An 18,124-nucleotide genomic window follows, 5' to 3' on the forward strand; every position below is an offset into this window, starting at 1 on the left:
CTGGCTAACTAGCTCATGTTAATTTGTACGTTCCTCTATCTGGGAAAATTGTCATCCCGTCTTCCTTTTCATCTTCATCTGATGAGTTTTGTTATATTCCTGAAAAGTATGATTTACCATGTGTGTAGTACTTTTCAAATTGCGAAGTGGAATTTTACGTGCAGGACAGAGATGAGCGGACTGACGCACATGATGAAACGTCCCAGTGCTGTTATGTTAAATATCAGCAATCCTGTTTGAGCAGCGTTCCAGATCAAATTAGTGAACCGGAACAAACTGTTGTGTGATGGTGTTTAATAGGAAAATCAGATTGAACGATCTCAAACATGAGTAATGACAGTTAGGCTTCACTGTTGGGTCCTAAAAGCAAAGCAACAATGCTTTTTTTTTCTTAATGAGAACTGTGGTGTAAAACTAACTAGGGGCGATGGCAAACGTCGGACTCAAAGATCCAGAATGCAATGCAGGTACATAATGCAGTTGCACCGAGACCTGCCTCAGCTAGTTAGTGATTGACAAGATGACAACGTTGACGAATAGCATGAAAGTTGAAGGTTTGGAACCTTGTCTGTTAGAGCAGAGTGAAGGGATGACGAGGTGGAGCAACTGCTAAATCCACGATCAGCAGGTCGTCAAACAGCATTGTTTGGTAATGTAGGAAAAGTAATCTCAGAATTTTCATGAAAAATATAAATATTTTTGAGGCTACTCACGATTCGCACGTTCAGTATAAAAAGAGATAAATTTTGCAAGAGATTCAGGGTGGATTTTTCTGTTAAGACAGCTCATGCTTCAAGCTGACTTGCTAAAACAAGGACTATGTGCAATATTGTGTTTCTCAATGATGCATTACTTGAGTAGCGATGTGCAATATTTCAGGATCTGTTAAGCGTTTCCTTTTTTGTCGAAGTGTTTGTGGGATCTCATCTGTCACATATCGTCTTGTCACAAAACGGTCCTGATTTATCTAATTAGCTTGAATTAGTACAACAGGATTTAATATAGTCTGGTTTGGTTGCCCCCCCCCCCCCCCCCCCCTTTTTTTTTTTTTTTTAAATGGCCCAGCTCGCCCCAGTTTTGTCTGATGCTTGGCCTTTCTTATGCGTTTGCAGTCGATTTGGTCACAATTGCTTTCGCAATATTGCTTGTATTGCCTGCTGTCAAAAGGCAAAACAACTTCTTTTTATTATCATGTAATGCAGTGCAAATAAAGATGACCATTTCGGTCAGTTTTTAGATTCTGTTCGAAGAAATGGGATGGCTTTTTGTAGTCGCGATTTGACCGAGCCAGTTCGTGTAGACCGATTGTGATCAAGTATTGATTTCAGTTGAAGCTATGGCCTACTGGTTAGAGAAGCCGCTTTGGGACCGAAAGGTTTCTGGTTCGAGTCCCTGGACCAGCAAGACGAGCTGGAGTGCTCTTGAGCAAGCAATATTTAGTGCTGGTAAGGAAAATGAATTAAATCAGATCATTAAAACGCACCTCAAGACCCTTAGTCATCCCAGACTTATCCGTTTTTACGTAGATTCCGTCATCAGGTTGATAACGTAGTTGTTTTCTCAGTTATATTAGGTTATTTATGTGTTTTAAATTGATCACTGATGTGTTTTTCTATTAAATCACAAGAGTATATATATGATATGAACAGTTCAATTAGAGCATGCCAGCTGTCTCTTGTGACTGACTGACTGGTCCCTCAACTTCTCCCTTTCATGGCATCGTCTCCACTGCAGAGCTGCTGTTGTCTTGTTATGGTTCCAAGTTTTAGAGCTCAGCTCCCACTTGGCTGGGGATTGTGGAAGTTCTCGCAGCACTGAGCTCATCGCCAGGGCCGTGTTTCCTCTGCGTAGGGCCAGCGTTTGCTTTTGCACCATGTTGAAGCGTGTGGATTGTAGTTTAGAAGACTTGACCCAAAACGAACGCAGTAGTTCAATTCCTTGGAATACTTAAACTTTAATTTCTCATTTCTCAGATATGGAATATCAAACAGATGATTAAGCTGACTCAAGAGCACATAGAGGCACTTCTGGACAAGTTTGGTGGTGAGCACAACCCTCCGTCCATATACCTGGAGGTGAGTTGACTAGGTGTGAAAATGTGTTGAGAGAGAGAGTGAGAGTTATAGCACAGAAGTAGAAGTCTTCGAGATAATCATTACTGCCAGATCACTAATTTGCCTTTTGTAAGACTTGGACTTAACTCTCTGATCAACATACAGTAGTTAACTATACACTCAGAATATCTTTCAGTTTTAAGCTTGTTTTTTTTTTTTTTAATGAGTGACAGCATCATATTTTTGTACTCTAACCGGTAGAATTGAAGGTGCTGATGTGTTCCTTGTTCCTCCCAGGCTTACGAAGAGTACACCAGTAAACTCGACGCTTTACAGCAGAGAGAGCAGCAGCTGCTGGAGGCCATTGGGAATGGCACAGAGTTCTGCTCCTCCCCTACTCCAGCACCGCTGGAGGCCAGGTTGGGAGCGACCCCAAGCACTGCTCCGACCCCTAACACTTTGACAGTGTTGCAGGCTCCGACTGATGCCACCCGCGCTAACCCACGTTCACCCCAGAAACCCATCGTCAGAGTCTTTCTGCCCAATAAACAGAGGACGGTGGTGAGTTTTTAGCTGCTCAATTACTGGTCTGCTAACAGTCATTAAAAATGAGATTAAAATTAAACTTGATTATACACTCAAGTGAGTCTTACAAAAAAAAAAAAATACTAAAACAGTAAATATAACTAGATGGAGACCGTGACTAAAGTCACAGTGATTTGCACTAGCTGTTACAAAACAGGATGTTTGCTCACCGTACCCTATAGATCCGGAACGGGAAGAGATAGAGTGACGCTTAGTGAGGAAAAGTTGCGCCCTGCTACCCTGAGGGGGAAATCCCATTTTTCATGGATCATTCCGGATCAGTGATCCAGATCAGCACCAAAAGTCATAGCAACGTAATTCAGCCCAGAGGTGGTGTTTGGTTGAAAACTGAGAAGGAAACGGCGTCTTAAAAAATGTTAGGATAATTAATAATAATAGAGTAGAAAGATTTTGAGTGATGGTAACAATTTGCGTTATCGCTGCTCGTGCAAATTAATTAAATATATGTAATTATTTTGTTAGAAGGCAGTCTAAAATTCAAGTTTTAAAACCGTCATTAAAAATTCTTCCATGGGGCAGAAAGTGTTTACTATGTCATCAGGAGGTTGTGTGTTCGAATTCCGGTGATGTTCTAGCCATCTGTAGCTAGGAGTCAAGAGAGCAAAATTGGCCGTGTTCTCAGGATGGGAGGGATGACATGCACTCTCTCTCATCTTCATCAGAGTGACACTGGGGAGTTATGGACCTCTGTTAGTTCATGTATGCAGAAGAAGGCAGATAGCACAGTCCTCAGAGTACAGTATGTGCAACAGTTTAAAAAAAAAAATTAAATTGTAGAGGTTGACTTTGCATGTTTCGTAGGAAGTATGTGTTTGCACCATACTCTCTGGTTGTAGGTGTTTTATGAGAGGGCAGAGTTAGTTTGTGGGTGGAAAATAAGACGAAATTCGGGAGAAAATGGGTGGGGGGAATCCCCAAAACATTTGCTGTGTTAGACGTAATGTAGGTTTTATTCTAGTTTCAGAGCAGTAACTGAAGTTTGGGATGTAAAGAGGCAGACGAATCAGTAGCCCGGGCAACTGGGACAAGCGGATTTTATGATTTTTGCGAGCTGTTGGTTTCTATTCGTAGTTTCCCCAGCACACAATTATTTTCAGTATCGAGATAATGTACTCTCTATTGACTTTTTTTTTTTTTCCCCCCGTCCCAAAACAAAAATGTTCATTTGGTACACATGTTTTAAAAGTAATACACTTCACATACTTTGATGCTGTAATTATAGCTTATGCTTTTGTATCCCACCTCCTGCTGCACCACACACAGTTTCACGTGCTCTCTGGTTGATGGGAACAGTTTTTACGAGGTATGTGAATAAGAAGCCTGCCAGTAAACGATTTGTCCACCACTGTGTAACAAGAATGAAGGAATAAAAGCTTTGTGGATTCATTTCTGGTGTGAATCTACAGTCTCTCTCTCTCTCTCTCTCTCTCTCTCTCTCTCTCTCTCTCTCTCAGCAAATGTAGGTGACCTCCTTTATTTGGAGGAGCTTCTCAGGGTGACTCTATTGGGTTGGAGCAGAGAAAATGAGATTTTTAGAAAAGGTTTTGAGAGACTTTCTGATCTTTGTGTCTTTTAGGTCCCAGCACGATGTGGGATGACTGTAAGGGACTCCTTAAAGAAGGCTCTGATGATGCGAGGTCTGATCCCAGAATGCTGTGCTGTCTACAGGATTCAAGACGGGTAAATGCAGAGAGGGCATCACTACACGTACTGTATGCTGTTGCTAATACTTGCGTTTTTGCGAATACCAGCTAAAACGTTACGTATCAATTGAATGTGTGTGTAACATATATATAAACTTGTCACTTTTGGCACGTTTTACAATGTGGTTTGGCTTGACACGACACATAGTTAATCAGGGTGGGGTGCTAATATTTATAATGGTATTTAAGAGGTTTGCAAATGACTCATTTTCACCACTCCTTCCAATGTGACAAGCAGTTACCCGTAACCTTTCTGTGCCCTCACCAGTGAGAAGAAGCCCATTGGCTGGGATACAGACATTTCTTGGTTAACTGGTGAGGAGCTTCACGTTGAGGTTTTAGAGAACGTCCCCCTGACAACCCATAATTTTGTGAGTATCATGAAGTTGTTTCAATACTGTATTGAAGCAGCAGTTGCAGTATTTTAAGCAGCGGTAGAGAGCAAAATTAGAAGATTTTTTTTTGTATTATTTATTCAGCATAGAGCAGGGGTGGGCAATTATTTTTTCCATGGGGCCACATGAGAAACAGAAAATTTTGTGGAGGGCCGGACCAGGCCCGGCGCCAGGAACAGTTTACTAAGGGGGCAATTAGAAATCGCAAGGGGGCAAATATTTTTCATATAGTGTGTAGTAGTGATGGCGGTCTGACAACGCGTTTCAAACAATTAACTGCGCCAACCACAAAACCACGGCCCCGAAGGTTGCTTTAGTCCGGGAAAATCATGTGGCATATTACCAGGGCAGTTGCGCTTTATCAACCCCCGTGCCCACCTGTTAACCCTCCCCTCCGATTTTCTCACAGACACGCGGTACAACCGGAAAGATGGCAAACATAAAACAACACACACAAACCTACAGGCAAGTCCTTTACATTTAAAATACATACAAATAGCTCCGCGGCATGAAAACAAAACGCCAATGCAAGTCTAAGGTACTTGGCTCGGCGGCCAAAATCATAATTTAAAAAAAATCAACAGACTCCGCGGCTGCACCAGTAATAGCCTTCCTGACTCGCACCGAGTCAACGCTAACCACTTAATCCGCGATCCCAGTTTAGGCGTGTAGGGGACAAAACACTCTGAAGTGATGAATTTTCACCCCCGCTGCATGGGGGGTGACGTCAACGACACATTCTTGTGCTATTTGCGCACAAAGCGGACCATATATGAACACAAACACCGACATAAACGGAGATGAACTTAGCCTACAAAGAAAGAAAATGGATTCACAATATTGTGATTGAATTGGTTTAATTCGGTGGGGGAAAGACTACTCCCGTAAACTGACTGCATATTGCACAGACAGTGCACTTGTAAGTGTAGACTACATGTAAAACCCCCGCCCGCACGACCCCTCCCCTTGTCCTTATCACAGGTCTGTGTGTGCGCGGCTGTGTCAGCATTTCACACACACTCACAATAACAATTAAGAAAACAATTAAGTGATCTGAGTCTCCGTTGAGGGGGCGGGGCTGTAGCCACGAGGGGACGACACCCCCTTTTGCCCCCCCATGGCGCCGGGCCTGGGCCGGACCAAAAGGCTGAACTAAATTCTGCATAATATTAATTGTATTTCTTTATATAAAGCAATAAATTAAATAACATTGTTTTTACAAGCTGCTAAGACTGGTAAGAGTATGGAAAAAACAAGGTTGCCTTACAAAAAATGTCATTTATTCAATCAAATTTCCCAAAACAATGGTTAACAAAATGTGAACGTTTGTACCTTTTTTTTTTTTCTCAGTCACATTCACCCCAAAACACAATAAAGACATCACAATATTGTCTTTCTACTCCAAATATCAAGCAAGATACATCATATTATAATAATGATGCCCACATTTGTAGTTTAATCACCTCATTTGGTGTTTTTCGCCGGAGATCGGCTCCGGCGCCTGCTGGTGACGTCATACGATGTGATTGGCTGGACCGTTTGAAGGATGACGTACAAGTTTGTGGTTGGTCTGGACAAATTACGGAAGTAGTTATCGCGGGATTAGGTTTCGTGGGATTTCATGTCATGTTCATGTCGCGCGCATTGCGTTTTTGTTGAACACAACTTCAAAATAAAAGCAATGCACATTCAGTTCATGCATGAGGTAAAATTAGAAAATACGTTTATTTTGTAATTTCTCATTAACCTTACGCGGGCCGGTCAGAACGAACCAAAGGGCCGGATGTGGCCCGCGGGCCGGAAAATGCCCAGGTCTGGCATAGAGGTATTTTTCTCATGGACTATGAGTCACGTGCAGGTCATCAGGACAACAGCAGTGTTTGCGTTTTGTGATCTCAGAGAAAGGATATTACTTCATGTTTTAAAAATATTTAACCGATTTGGCTAGAGCAGTTGGAAAAATATATTTAAAATGCAAAATATGAGCAAAGTTATGCACCAAATAAATGCATGAACATGTAACCAGTGAACCAGCATGTCTTCTGAAGCAGATCCTCTATTGTGGTTTATCCAAACGCATGCACTTATGCAAATTAATTTAGCTGAAGGCCGCTTATCAGACCAGAGACACTTTGTCAGAAAGGGGAAAATTTTACACAGCCCTTTATAGGTTTCTTAGGTTGATTAGTGAACTGATAATATGGTTTGTTCAAAAGCAAAGGTGATGATGATAAACGGACTATTTAAAGATGAGCGAGAGGGACGTGTGTTGTGATTAAAACTTGAAACACCGAGGAGCATGTCTCATCTGTTAAAATGCCATGGCGCTCGTCACAAATGGTAACGTAGAGCATCATAACAAAACAAACGCGTCACGTAACGTCATAGCCATAACCTAAGCGTTAATGGTTCCGTATTTCCTCCATCCAGCCATATTGTTTGCTCATGTGGACCTTTTGTAAGCAAGGAATTTCATCTAACTGGATCTTTACGAAGTTTCGTTCAATAGATGTTGCGTTTATCTTTAGCAAACATCTAAAGGAAACCAAAGGAGTTGTGTAATTTTGTGCAGTCTAGAGAAGGCATGTTCCACAACACACACACACGCACCCTTTTTAAAATTTCCTGATTTATCTGCTGCACAACCGCTTGTTTCCTAAGACGGATGTAGCAGAGCGGTTTCTAAAGGTTCATTTGTGGCGGGCGAGTATGGTATGGTATGGTTTCTCCTAGCAGGTGACGTGACTGGCTCGTGATCGTAGGTTTGGGAACTGTTTATAGCATTTTAAAATGATTTTGATGACTCCTGGACCAAAAAAAATGAGTAATCCTAGGATGAAGTGTGTACTATTTTTAAGAGTGTGGAGTGCTCCTCCCCCCCAAATAAATGAATGATTGTGCTGCGCTTGGCAGGTGAGGAAGACCTTCTTCACGTTGGCCTTCTGCGATTTCTGCCGGAAGCTGCTTTTCCAGGGTTTCCGCTGCCAGACGTGTGGTTACAAGTTTCACCAGCGCTGCAGCACTGAGGTGCCACTCATGTGTGTCAACTACGACCAGCTGGAGTGAGTGATCAGGGAAAAGTAGTGCTACTGAAGCTTGTCGGTCTTTTTAGTGCAGGCTGGTCATAAAGGACCATTGAGCAGGACCTGACCGTACTGAGTTTCGAGCGTTTCTCTGACTGGTTTTGTTCTCTCTCTCTAGTTTATTATTGACGTCCAAGTTTCTGGTGCACCACCCAATCACCCAGGAGGAGGTGTCATCAGAGGGCACCACCCCGGTGTCAGAGGTGTGTCCATCTATTCCACCATCTGACTCCATGGGGTAAGAGCAGTCATTTTGCATGAGGTGTGATGATGATGATGATGATGATGATTATTATTACATGCTCTCATAATTGCGTGATCAGTTATCACACGTCGTATCCGTTTCCTCCAGATCGCTGTGCCACCCGACCGTGTCCCCGTCCAAATCCATTCCCATCCCGCAAAGTTTCCGGCCAGGAGAGGAAGACCACCGTAATCAGTTTGGCCAGAGAGACCGCTCTTCCTCAGCTCCCAACGTCCATATCAACACAATCGAGCCAGTCAACATTGATGTCAGTAAACAGGCGATTTTTATTTATTTATTTTTTTTTTAAAAGTTGTGATTAACAAATCCGATTTATGCTAATTTTCACTTCCTGTTTTAGGACTTGATTCGTGATCAAGGTTTACAGAGGTCTGACGGAGGTATAAGTTTCACAACACCCACACACACACATCCAGACACCCACACACACACTGAACGGTTTTAGCTCGTCTTGCATCTTTGTTCCATTTCTGCACCATTCACTTCAGATAGTTTAACCGAGCACACAGGATGAACACAGCATGGTTTATTAGTTCGAACATAACTCCTGGGCTCTGGGGCCAGTGATCTTGGGTGTGTATCTCCACCATGTAGTCCACTGCTCGAAGAGGTGCTCAGGGGTGATAACGTTCCGGCACCGCGCCGGATTTCCGGCGTACCGTGGCTGGGGGGGAAAAAACAAACAAACATCTAGTTCGCCCATTGTCCTGTGTCATTCTGAGATGCGCAGATAGACAGTAAAGGGAATTCGGAATTCCCTTTACTGTCTATCTGCGCATCTCAGAATGACACAGGACAATGGGCGAACTAGATGTTTTTTTGTTGTTTTTTTTTTTTTTTTTTTTCCCCCCAGCCACGGTACGCCGGAAATCCGGCGCAGCGCCGGAACGCTATCACCCCTGGGTGCTGAACACAGACCCTTCTTCCCCTCGTCTACACTTGTCCCATTTAAATTATATTTTGTACTTTTTGTCCTCCTTGCTATGTTGGAGGTATTTGAGTATTTAAAGCTAGACGGCCTTTCGATTTCATAAAATCAGTGAAATTTAGTTCTCTCTGAAATTTGGTCATTGTGATGTGTTTATTTCTGTAATAGCTCACAAAATATCAGGCCATTCTGTGGCTGGGAAGTTATTTAGTTTGAGGGGATTAAAGTAAATAACGTGCATGCAATCGCTCACTTCGCACAGTCAAGTCTGTGTGCGCGCATGCGCGGGTTTACCACCTTCTTTTGGGTTTTACGGCAGCTGGCATCCACAGTGTTGCATTACTGCCACCTGCAGGTTTACCTTTGAGCGTGCACTGACAGTTCCATCATTCTGTCGCTAAACGAACAGCTGATCACACCGAGGGGCTCGCTGAGCGCCGATATTTATTTCTTTCTTAGTTTGGTCCTGCGTTTCCTTTCCTTCGCAACATAACATCATCTCGCTTTCCGTTACTGTAGTCAGTCTTTCAGGTTTCATTCACACACGCACGTCCTCCATTTTTCTCTCCTGTTTCAAATTTGTATCCCTCAATTAGGGCTGCGTACCGGTACTGTACTGTGAAAATCGATTCGGTACAGGTCCAAAATACCGGATCTTGAAGTACCGGTACTGTACCGATATAAATTTACACCAAGTATATGCTTATTTTGTGACTGAAGATGCGTAAATCCTACCACAAAGACGAAAATTTAGCACCGGAAAAGACGTAAAATGCCGCGCTGAAACTTGAAATCAGAGCCATCTTTGATTTGAGATCCTCTCGGTACAGTCTCACGAGACATTGCGAGAGCTTGGCTGATCCAGCGTTCTGATTGGTCAAAAAGACTCAAAAGCAGGTCAGCCATTTTTCCTTTGCTGGCATTGGCGGCCTTTGTTGCTTTGTGTAATTTTGCCGCGTAAGTTAAAGGCCGCGGACTGCGCGTAGTCTGTAGTACTCTAGTGTAGTCACTTCTTGCTGTGAGACAACTTATGACTTTTTGTCCCAAGTTAACCAAGTGTGAGACTGAGAGGGTGACTGAGAAGTGAGGTAGGAAACCTAGTTATGTTCGGTTTTCTTTGAATAAAGATACTGACAAGTTGTCAAGTTTATTAATGTTTCTGTCATTATTGAAGAAGTTCAGAAGAATTTGTCAAATTGGTCAGGTACAGGTCCGGACCTGTACCTGAACCTCTGTACCGGTACTTGTACCTGATGTTACGTTTGGGTACGCAGCCCTACCCTCAATGCCTTGCATGAACAGGGAAAGCCCACCATGTGATGCATGATGGTAGTGTCTTGAATTGGGTCATGGTGAATCAGGAAAAAAATAGCGGAGAGTTTAGGGTTATGTGGCCCTAAATTCATAAATTTTTCTATTTAACTAATAAAATTGGAAGTCTGTGATTTTGAATTTGGTAGCTTTTGATCCACTAAACAAAAAATAAAAAATTAGGTGTCAGGAAAAAGTCTTTTTATTAATTAATTTATTTATTTATTTATTTTATATGACCTAAACTTGAAAAATCTGAAAGGCAGTCTACCTTTAAAGGAACAGTCCACCGTACTTCCATAATGAAATATGCTCTTATCTGAATTGAGACGAGCTGCTCCGTACCTCTCCGAGCTTTGCGCGACCTCCCAGTCAGTCAGACGCGCTGTCACTCCTGTTAGCAATGTAGCTAGGCTCAGCATGGCCAATGGTATTTTTTGGGGCTGTAGTTAGATGCGACCAAACTCTTCCGCGTTTTTCCTGTTTACATAGGTTTATATGACCAGTGATATGAAACAAGTTCAGTTACACAAATTGAAACGTAGCGATTTTCTATGCTATGGAAAGTCCGCACTATAATGACAGGCGTACTAACACCTTCTGCGCGCTTCGTCAGCGCATTGATACGGAGCTCAGATATCAATGCGCTGCCGAAGCGCGCAGAAGGTGTTAGTACGCCTGTCATTATAGTGCGGACTTTCCATAGCATAGAAAATCGCTACGTTTCAATTTGTGTAACTGAACTTGTTTCATATCACTGGTCATATAAACCTATGTAAACAGGAAAAACGCGGAAGAGTTTGGTCGCATCTAACTACAGCCCTAAAAAATACCATTGGCCATACTGAGCCTAGCTACATTGCTAACAGGAGTGACAGCGCGTCTGACTGACTGGGAGGTCGCGCAAAGCTCGGAGAGGTACGGAGCAGCTCGTCTCAATTCAGATAAGAGCATATTTCATTATGGAAGTACGGTGGACTGTTCCTTTAACATTCATGTAAAAAGTGCATCCTATAGTTCTGAAAGAAGTCACGGTCTAACCTGTGATTATCAATTTTCTTCTCAAAGGGTGGTGTGGCTAAGGGTTTTAATTTCAACCCCCCAAATTAGAGACACACCCAAGTCATTTGGAGGCCAAAATTAGATGTGGCTCCTAGTTGGCTAGGATGAAATCCACAATAGACTGGTGTGGCTAAGATTGGATACGTCTAGCCTAGACAGACAGCAGTATTACCATAAAGACTAGTGTTGAACATGGATTGGCTGTGGAGCATATTTTTCTATGCAAACTGGTTTTTCATAGGTTTTCTGAATAGGGTAGAAGCTAAGTATTACACCCCCCCCCCCACCTCTCATTAACTGTACTTCACACACAGTTCAATACTAAATATCTCTGACACACTCATTGCTTCAGGCTGCCTCTCACTCTTTATCTCTCATTATCATAACCAAATTTCAGGCTCCACTACCGGACTCTCAGCCACGCCCCCTGCCTCCCTACCCGGTTCCCTAACCAATGTGAAGGTGCCACAGAAGTCGCCGTGCCAACAGCGGGAGCGCAAGTCGTCGTCCTCATCTGAGGACCGCAATAAAATGGTGAGGAGATGAGGAGCCGCCACTGTGATCATGCATCCATCTAAACCAGGATCAGTTTAATCTTGGCAGGTTATGTGGATGTTGTTTAGAGCTGATCCCCCAATACTTTTCATCTTAAACACAACTTTTACCCTGTGTATGTCATGCAGTAGGAGTTGTTCAGATATTATATCTGTAGTTTAATACCATTCTTTAAAGCGTATTTTGTAATTTTAATGTTTTGGGTCGTGGTATTGTGTGGTAGAAAACGTTGGGCCGACGGGACTCCAGTGATGACTGGGAGATTCCAGAGGGTCAGATCACTCTGGGTCAGCGGATAGGATCTGGCTCTTTTGGAACCGTCTACAAGGGAAAGTGGCATGGTATGTGTTCAGACACTTTTTTTTTTTTTTTTTGCATTTGAGCTGTGTTTACACAAACAAATATATGGTGAGTGAAGTGAGGGTACAGTGGTGCAGCAGGTAATGTCCCCATCTCACAGTTTGAGGGTTCTCAGGTCAGGTTATTGTCTGTGTGGTGTTTCCGATCTTCTCTTGTGCCCTGAACCAGGATAAATCTCTTACTGAATGATGTGAAAGCTGACTTTTGTTGTCATGCAGTAACTGTGTGACTGTTGTCAGAAGTTTACATACATGGGCATGAATGATATCAAGGCAATATTCTTTTTCTGTGGCAAAATGATTGTACAACATTAAATGGGTGGGGGGGAACCCCAAGGGGAACCCCAAGAATTGGTGGTGTACAAGTGTTCATTTCTTTCACTTTTCTGAAGTCAACACGGGGTCAAAATTATGCATACGCTCAAAAATATACATACATCGCATGTAATATTTGGTTAAATATCCCTTGGGACATTTAACCAAATATTGATTGCTACCAAAAGTGACCAGATACTTTTGGTAGCCATCAACAAGCTTCTAGCAGAATTCTGGTTGGATATTTGATCACTCATCTTAGCAGAACAAATCGTCTAAGGTGGTTAGGCCATGTATCAAGGATGGAAGAGGAACGCATCCCAAAGCAACTTTTGTTTGGAGAACTAAAGAATGGCTCCAGGGAGCGTGGATGGCCAAAAAAACGATGGAAAGATTGCGCGAAAGATGATCTGACGCTATTTGCCATCAACAGTACAACCTGGTATGAAGAGAGACAAAACCGAAACAAGTGGCGCCAGAACCTGCGACGGGGTCGAGCCAGCTGCGAAGCTGAACTGGCTACCCGTACCGCACGCCGCCGCCAGAAGCATCATGACAGGGATTGGAAGCAAGCAAGCATCTTAGCAGAGATCAGTTCACATGTATGCGTTTCCTGGCAAAGACCGGACTCTTAAGCACTGTCCACATGTTTTCGATAGGGTTGAAGTCAGGACTTGTTTTAAGCTTAATGTTAGCCTGCTTTATCCATTTAGCCAGCTTTGATGTGCATTTTAGTCATGTTCCTGGTGGAACACCCAGGTGTGTCCAAGTTTCAACCATCTAGCTGATGGTTATGCTGAAGAATTGTGAGGTAGCCCTCCATTATTCCATCGCCTTTGTGCAACGCGCTTGTTCCACTGGCAGGAAACAGCCCCAGAGCATGATGCTACCACCACCATGCTTAACAGTTGGTACGGTGGTGTTCTGGTCACTAGTCAAATAGCTCAGTTTTTCTCATCTGACCAGAATGCTTTCCTCCAGAAGGCTTTTTCTTTGTCCATGTGGTCAGCTGCAAACTTGAGTCTTTTTAGAGATTGAAGGTGTTGATTTTGGAGCAGGGGCTTGGACAGTGTTCCAGCAGCTTCCAGTTCATGGCAGACCTGTGCCTTGGTGGTTCCTGGTTTGTTCCTGACCATCTGAACCAATTTCCTCTCAGCTGAAGGTGATGGTTTGGGTCTTCCAGCAAAGTGGTTATACCTCCTAATAACTCCCAATAAGTTTGAACTGATGATCTTGGAATCTGCAATTGTTTAGAAATGGCTCCAAGAGGCATTCCTGAGCTGAGCTGTGTAAACATATGAAAATAGATTTCTCAGATCTGCACTGAGTTCCTTGGACTTTCCCATTGTACTGCATGTTGGTCAATCTAATGAGGGCTGTCAAATGCATGTTTTTTTGGCTCCGAGAACCTACGAGCTGTAGTCAATCATGATCACTAACAGGAAGTTAAGGGGCCTTAGCAAGTTGAAAGACATTTTGGAACTTTCAGCATTACTGAGTTAATAATATAAGTGGCTGTATGTACATTTTTGGCCCTTTGTGTAATCCTGGGTTGATTTCAGAAAACTAAAATAAATTAAAACTTGTGCACCAAATTGATTTTTTTTTTTTTTTTATTAGAAATGGTGTACAATCTTTCTGCTACAGATAAAGAAGAGTTCAAAGAAGTACTTTCGAGTCCAATAAATTGACATTCATGTTCATGAGCTTCAGGTTTGTGCATTTAAGCATGTAACTGCAACTGTAGATATTCGTTTTTACCCATCAGACATTCTGGTAAAGCAGATTTATTTGAGATGTGTCATAACTGAGGTCATTTGTAAATCGAGGTGCGGTAATAAAAAATAAATAAATAAATAAACACCTGAATTAATTTACTTGGTGACAACGATCACCCCAAATGGATCATTTCCATATTAACTGCTGCTTCTAAAGTTTGTGTGCACTGGACACGTGGATTCAAATGTAGTTCTGTAAAAAAAAAAAAATGTATTTTTATTTATTTATAATCAAATCTAGGTTAAAGACCAAGCTGTTTTCAGATGCTTTCTGTTAAATAATTAATATTGTCTTCTTTACATTTTTTATAATCTTTACTTTCTCTGCATGTTTTAAATTTACTTTAACTTTATTCTATTTTATTCTTTATTCTATTCTGCTGGTTTCTTTTTTCTCCTCCTATTTGAACTACTACTTCATTTTATTATTTTACTTCTACTATTGTTTAATTCTTATTATTTTCTTTTAATTCTTTTAATTAATTGTTTTAGAATAAAAATACAATTATTTTATGTAATTTAATTTCTCTATTGTTTACTGTTTTTACTTCTGTAAAGCACATTGAACTGCCATTGTGTATGAAATGTGCTATATAAATAAACTTGCCTTGCCTTATTTTTTTTGGTCCACAGGTGACGTGGCAGTCAAGATGTTGAATGTCACTGCTCCCACTCCTCAACAACTACAGGCCTTTAAGAATGAAGTAGGGGTCCTCAGGTAAGACATGTTGTGCTTCCATGCCAAATTATTACCAGATCCTCATAACGGTTTCTCCAAGATACAATTCGCGCACGCAGCCGAGCCAGATGGGGGCTTGGGGTCTTGCTCTCAGACCCAGCACTGACTCTCTGGCAGGCTAGATATCTTCCAATCATGAGTTATGGCACAAAACCACTGAGCCTCTGCTGTCCTTAGTATACTGTCATGGCAGTAATTGGCAATTATCTTAAACATAGGTCACAACCGGACGTACGATTTTTTTGGCCGTGCGATTTTTGGCGTTTCCCAAATCGCTGCGTGTTTTTTGTTCATGGAGAAAGACGCACGTTGGCCGTAAGTTTGTCTTGCAACCTGAAAAAACGTAAGTGCCCGTAGAGTTTGTTTGACATGACGAAGAACCTCTGCGGCTCGAAAATCAGCGCGCCCTCTGTGCGTTTTTTGCACGTAGACCGGCCGTAGGAGCACGTACGGCCGGTTATGACCGAGGCTTTAGTATACGGTCATGGCAGTAATTGGCAATTATCTTAAACATTGTTTTCTATTTCAATTATATTGTGGCTTTCGTGTCACTGTTTCAAGGTTGATCATGTTGTATAATCTGATGGTTAAATATATTTGAAAAGGCTTGTGTGTTACCATCTACACATTTATTTAAGTTACAAAACATTTAAGCAGGGTTTGTAGCATCCATCAAGTATCTCTGAAATTACAAGTAATACTTCACTGTCTGTCCGACAAACCACATGTTCAGGCTACACATGCAGATACAGATCTTTGCTGTTCACAGGCAGGATGCAGCTTTCACCTTAACGGAGGTTGTAAGCTATATTCAGTAATGCCATTTCTAATGTATTGGTTAAAAGGGCAGAAGAACGGATCAAATAGGGTGTGTGGGTGAAATATTATTATAAACGTGTACTAAAACCTAATTTTGAAAGCAGTCCTTTATCCCATGAGTACTACCGTCTCTGTACTTTTTCATCAGAGATGCTGGCTAGGCACAGAAAATGTCGGTGTAATGTAGATATCACACAGATATCCGCACCACAGCCTTGCTTAATCAAGAAGCAAGAATATTTGAGAGGGCTTTTTTTTTTCCTTCCTATTTTGGCATTTAAAGATATAACATGTAGAAATGTAGACTTTTGCATTTGACTTTCACCTAAAAAAAAAAAAAAATCTTTTAAAAGTGTTGATTAATGGCTGAATGCATTTATAAGGATAATGGCAGGGCAGTTGTATTGAAGGAATATATTAATATATTTAGCAAATAGTTAGACATGTTTACACACTCTGTTAAGGTTTTGACCATTTGCCACGATAAATAACATTTTAAGGCGGTCTGCAGAGACCGTGCTCAACAAAATATATACATACATGAGGGTAAGTCAAAAAATTCTAAGACAGATGTTAGAATTTCAAAAGGTGTGAAAGACATCCGCCAGAATTCTACAAAGAAGGAATTCTCCGGTGGAAACGCCGCTTCCAGAAGCGTTTAGACTTAAATGGAGGATATGTAGAGAAATAGCTTTATTTTCATAAAATAAAGATTTTTTTTTTTTCAATTTGTCTTCGAACTTTTTGACTTACCCTCGTATATACGTCAACTTTTATCTCCGTGATAAATAGTAAGGGCTTTTGGTATGGCAATGTTTCCACAGGTCCATGGTAAATTGATTTTTGTTTTTTTTTATTTATATAATATAAAATATGAATTTATTATTTTTAAACAAATACGAAAGTGTCGGGGGGCGGCACGGTGGTGTAGTGGTTAGCGCTGTCGCCTCACAGCAAGAAGGTCCGGGTTCGAGCCCCGTGGCCGGCGAGGGCCTTTCTGTGCGGAGTTTGCATGTTCTCCCCGTGTCCGCGTGGGTTTCCTCCGGGTGCTCCGGTTTCCCCCACAGTCCAAAGACATGCAGGTTAGGTTAACTGGTGACTCTAAATTGACCGTAGGTGTGAATGTGAGTGTGAATGGTTGTCTGTGTCTATGTGTCGGCCCTGTGATGACCTGGCGACTTGTCCAGGGTGTACCCCGCCTTTCGCCCGTAGTCAGCTGGGATAGGCTCCAGCTTGCCTGCGACCCTGTAGAACAGGATAAAGCGGCTAGAGATAATGAGATGAGATGAGACGAAAGTGTCGGCAAGCATCAGTGACTCTATTAATGAATCTTTGACACAACCTGTTAAGATGTACTGATATATTATGGTTGCCTCGCTATGTGTCTTTTTTTTTTTAAAATCTGTCCATTTTGCTTTCAGGAAAACTCGGCATGTCAATATCCTGCTCTTCATGGGTTACACCACCAAGCCACAGCTGGCCATCGTGACGCAGTGGTGTGAAGGCTCAAGTCTTTACCACCACTTGCACATCATCGAGACTAAGTTCGAGATGATCAAACTAATCGACATCGCCCGCCAGACGGCCCAGGGCATGGAGTGAGTTGTTGGAATGGGCTGATGTGCTAAATACTAATGTATAATGGGATCCATTACAGATACCTTCTCACATTGGTGAATTTTGTACAATTATAACTCTGATTCTGTTTCGTGTTTTTTCTTCCCCAGCTATCTGCATGCCAAATCCATCATTCACAGAGACCTGAAGAGCAACAGTATCCTTTCTGCACAGCAGGCCTGAAACATGAAGTTTCAACTCTCATTGGTCAGAACATGTTTCTGCAATGGCAGCTCTGACTGTAGTTCCAGACAAAGGTCATTTAATGTTTTATGGAAGGAGTCTCCAGTGTCAGCACTTTGTAATGGTCAGTAAGTTTTCCACCACAGGAGCGTCTTCAGGACTCTGGTCTTTCCAGTATAATGTTAACATGGAGAAGAGGTTGGCCAGAGAACAAGAGTTTAGCTGCTATAACGTGGTTATGACAGGAAATAATGCTTTAGGCATCTTTAATGTAAGTATTGTGGGACAAAAAGTATGACTTGCCATTAGGGCTGTGCTCACAGTTCGCGATACTCGATCATACATGATTTTC

General features: G+C 42.1%; 1 protein-coding gene across 1 annotated transcript in view; it reads left to right on the forward strand.

The window, feature by feature from the left end:
• braf (B-Raf proto-oncogene, serine/threonine kinase) overlaps positions 1 to 18,124 on the forward strand; it is a 34,917-nt gene that overhangs the window by 3,431 nt on the left and 13,362 nt on the right. The window contains exons 2-14 of the mRNA XM_060903303.1: positions 1,974 to 2,075; positions 2,352 to 2,615; positions 4,237 to 4,340; positions 4,632 to 4,734; positions 7,672 to 7,820; positions 7,960 to 8,079; positions 8,194 to 8,353; positions 8,447 to 8,486; positions 11,805 to 11,941; positions 12,186 to 12,303; positions 15,048 to 15,132; positions 17,394 to 17,570; positions 17,700 to 17,746. Coding sequence (XP_060759286.1) covers positions 1,974 to 2,075; positions 2,352 to 2,615; positions 4,237 to 4,340; positions 4,632 to 4,734; positions 7,672 to 7,820; positions 7,960 to 8,079; positions 8,194 to 8,353; positions 8,447 to 8,486; positions 11,805 to 11,941; positions 12,186 to 12,303; positions 15,048 to 15,132; positions 17,394 to 17,570; positions 17,700 to 17,746 — 1,606 coding nt within the window. The remainder of the gene's footprint in view (positions 1 to 1,973; positions 2,076 to 2,351; positions 2,616 to 4,236; positions 4,341 to 4,631; positions 4,735 to 7,671; positions 7,821 to 7,959; positions 8,080 to 8,193; positions 8,354 to 8,446; positions 8,487 to 11,804; positions 11,942 to 12,185; positions 12,304 to 15,047; positions 15,133 to 17,393; positions 17,571 to 17,699; positions 17,747 to 18,124) is intronic.

The sequence above is a fragment of the Neoarius graeffei genome, chromosome 21, assembly GCF_027579695.1.
Source record: "Neoarius graeffei isolate fNeoGra1 chromosome 21, fNeoGra1.pri, whole genome shotgun sequence".
NCBI lineage: Eukaryota > Metazoa > Chordata > Actinopteri > Siluriformes > Ariidae > Neoarius > Neoarius graeffei.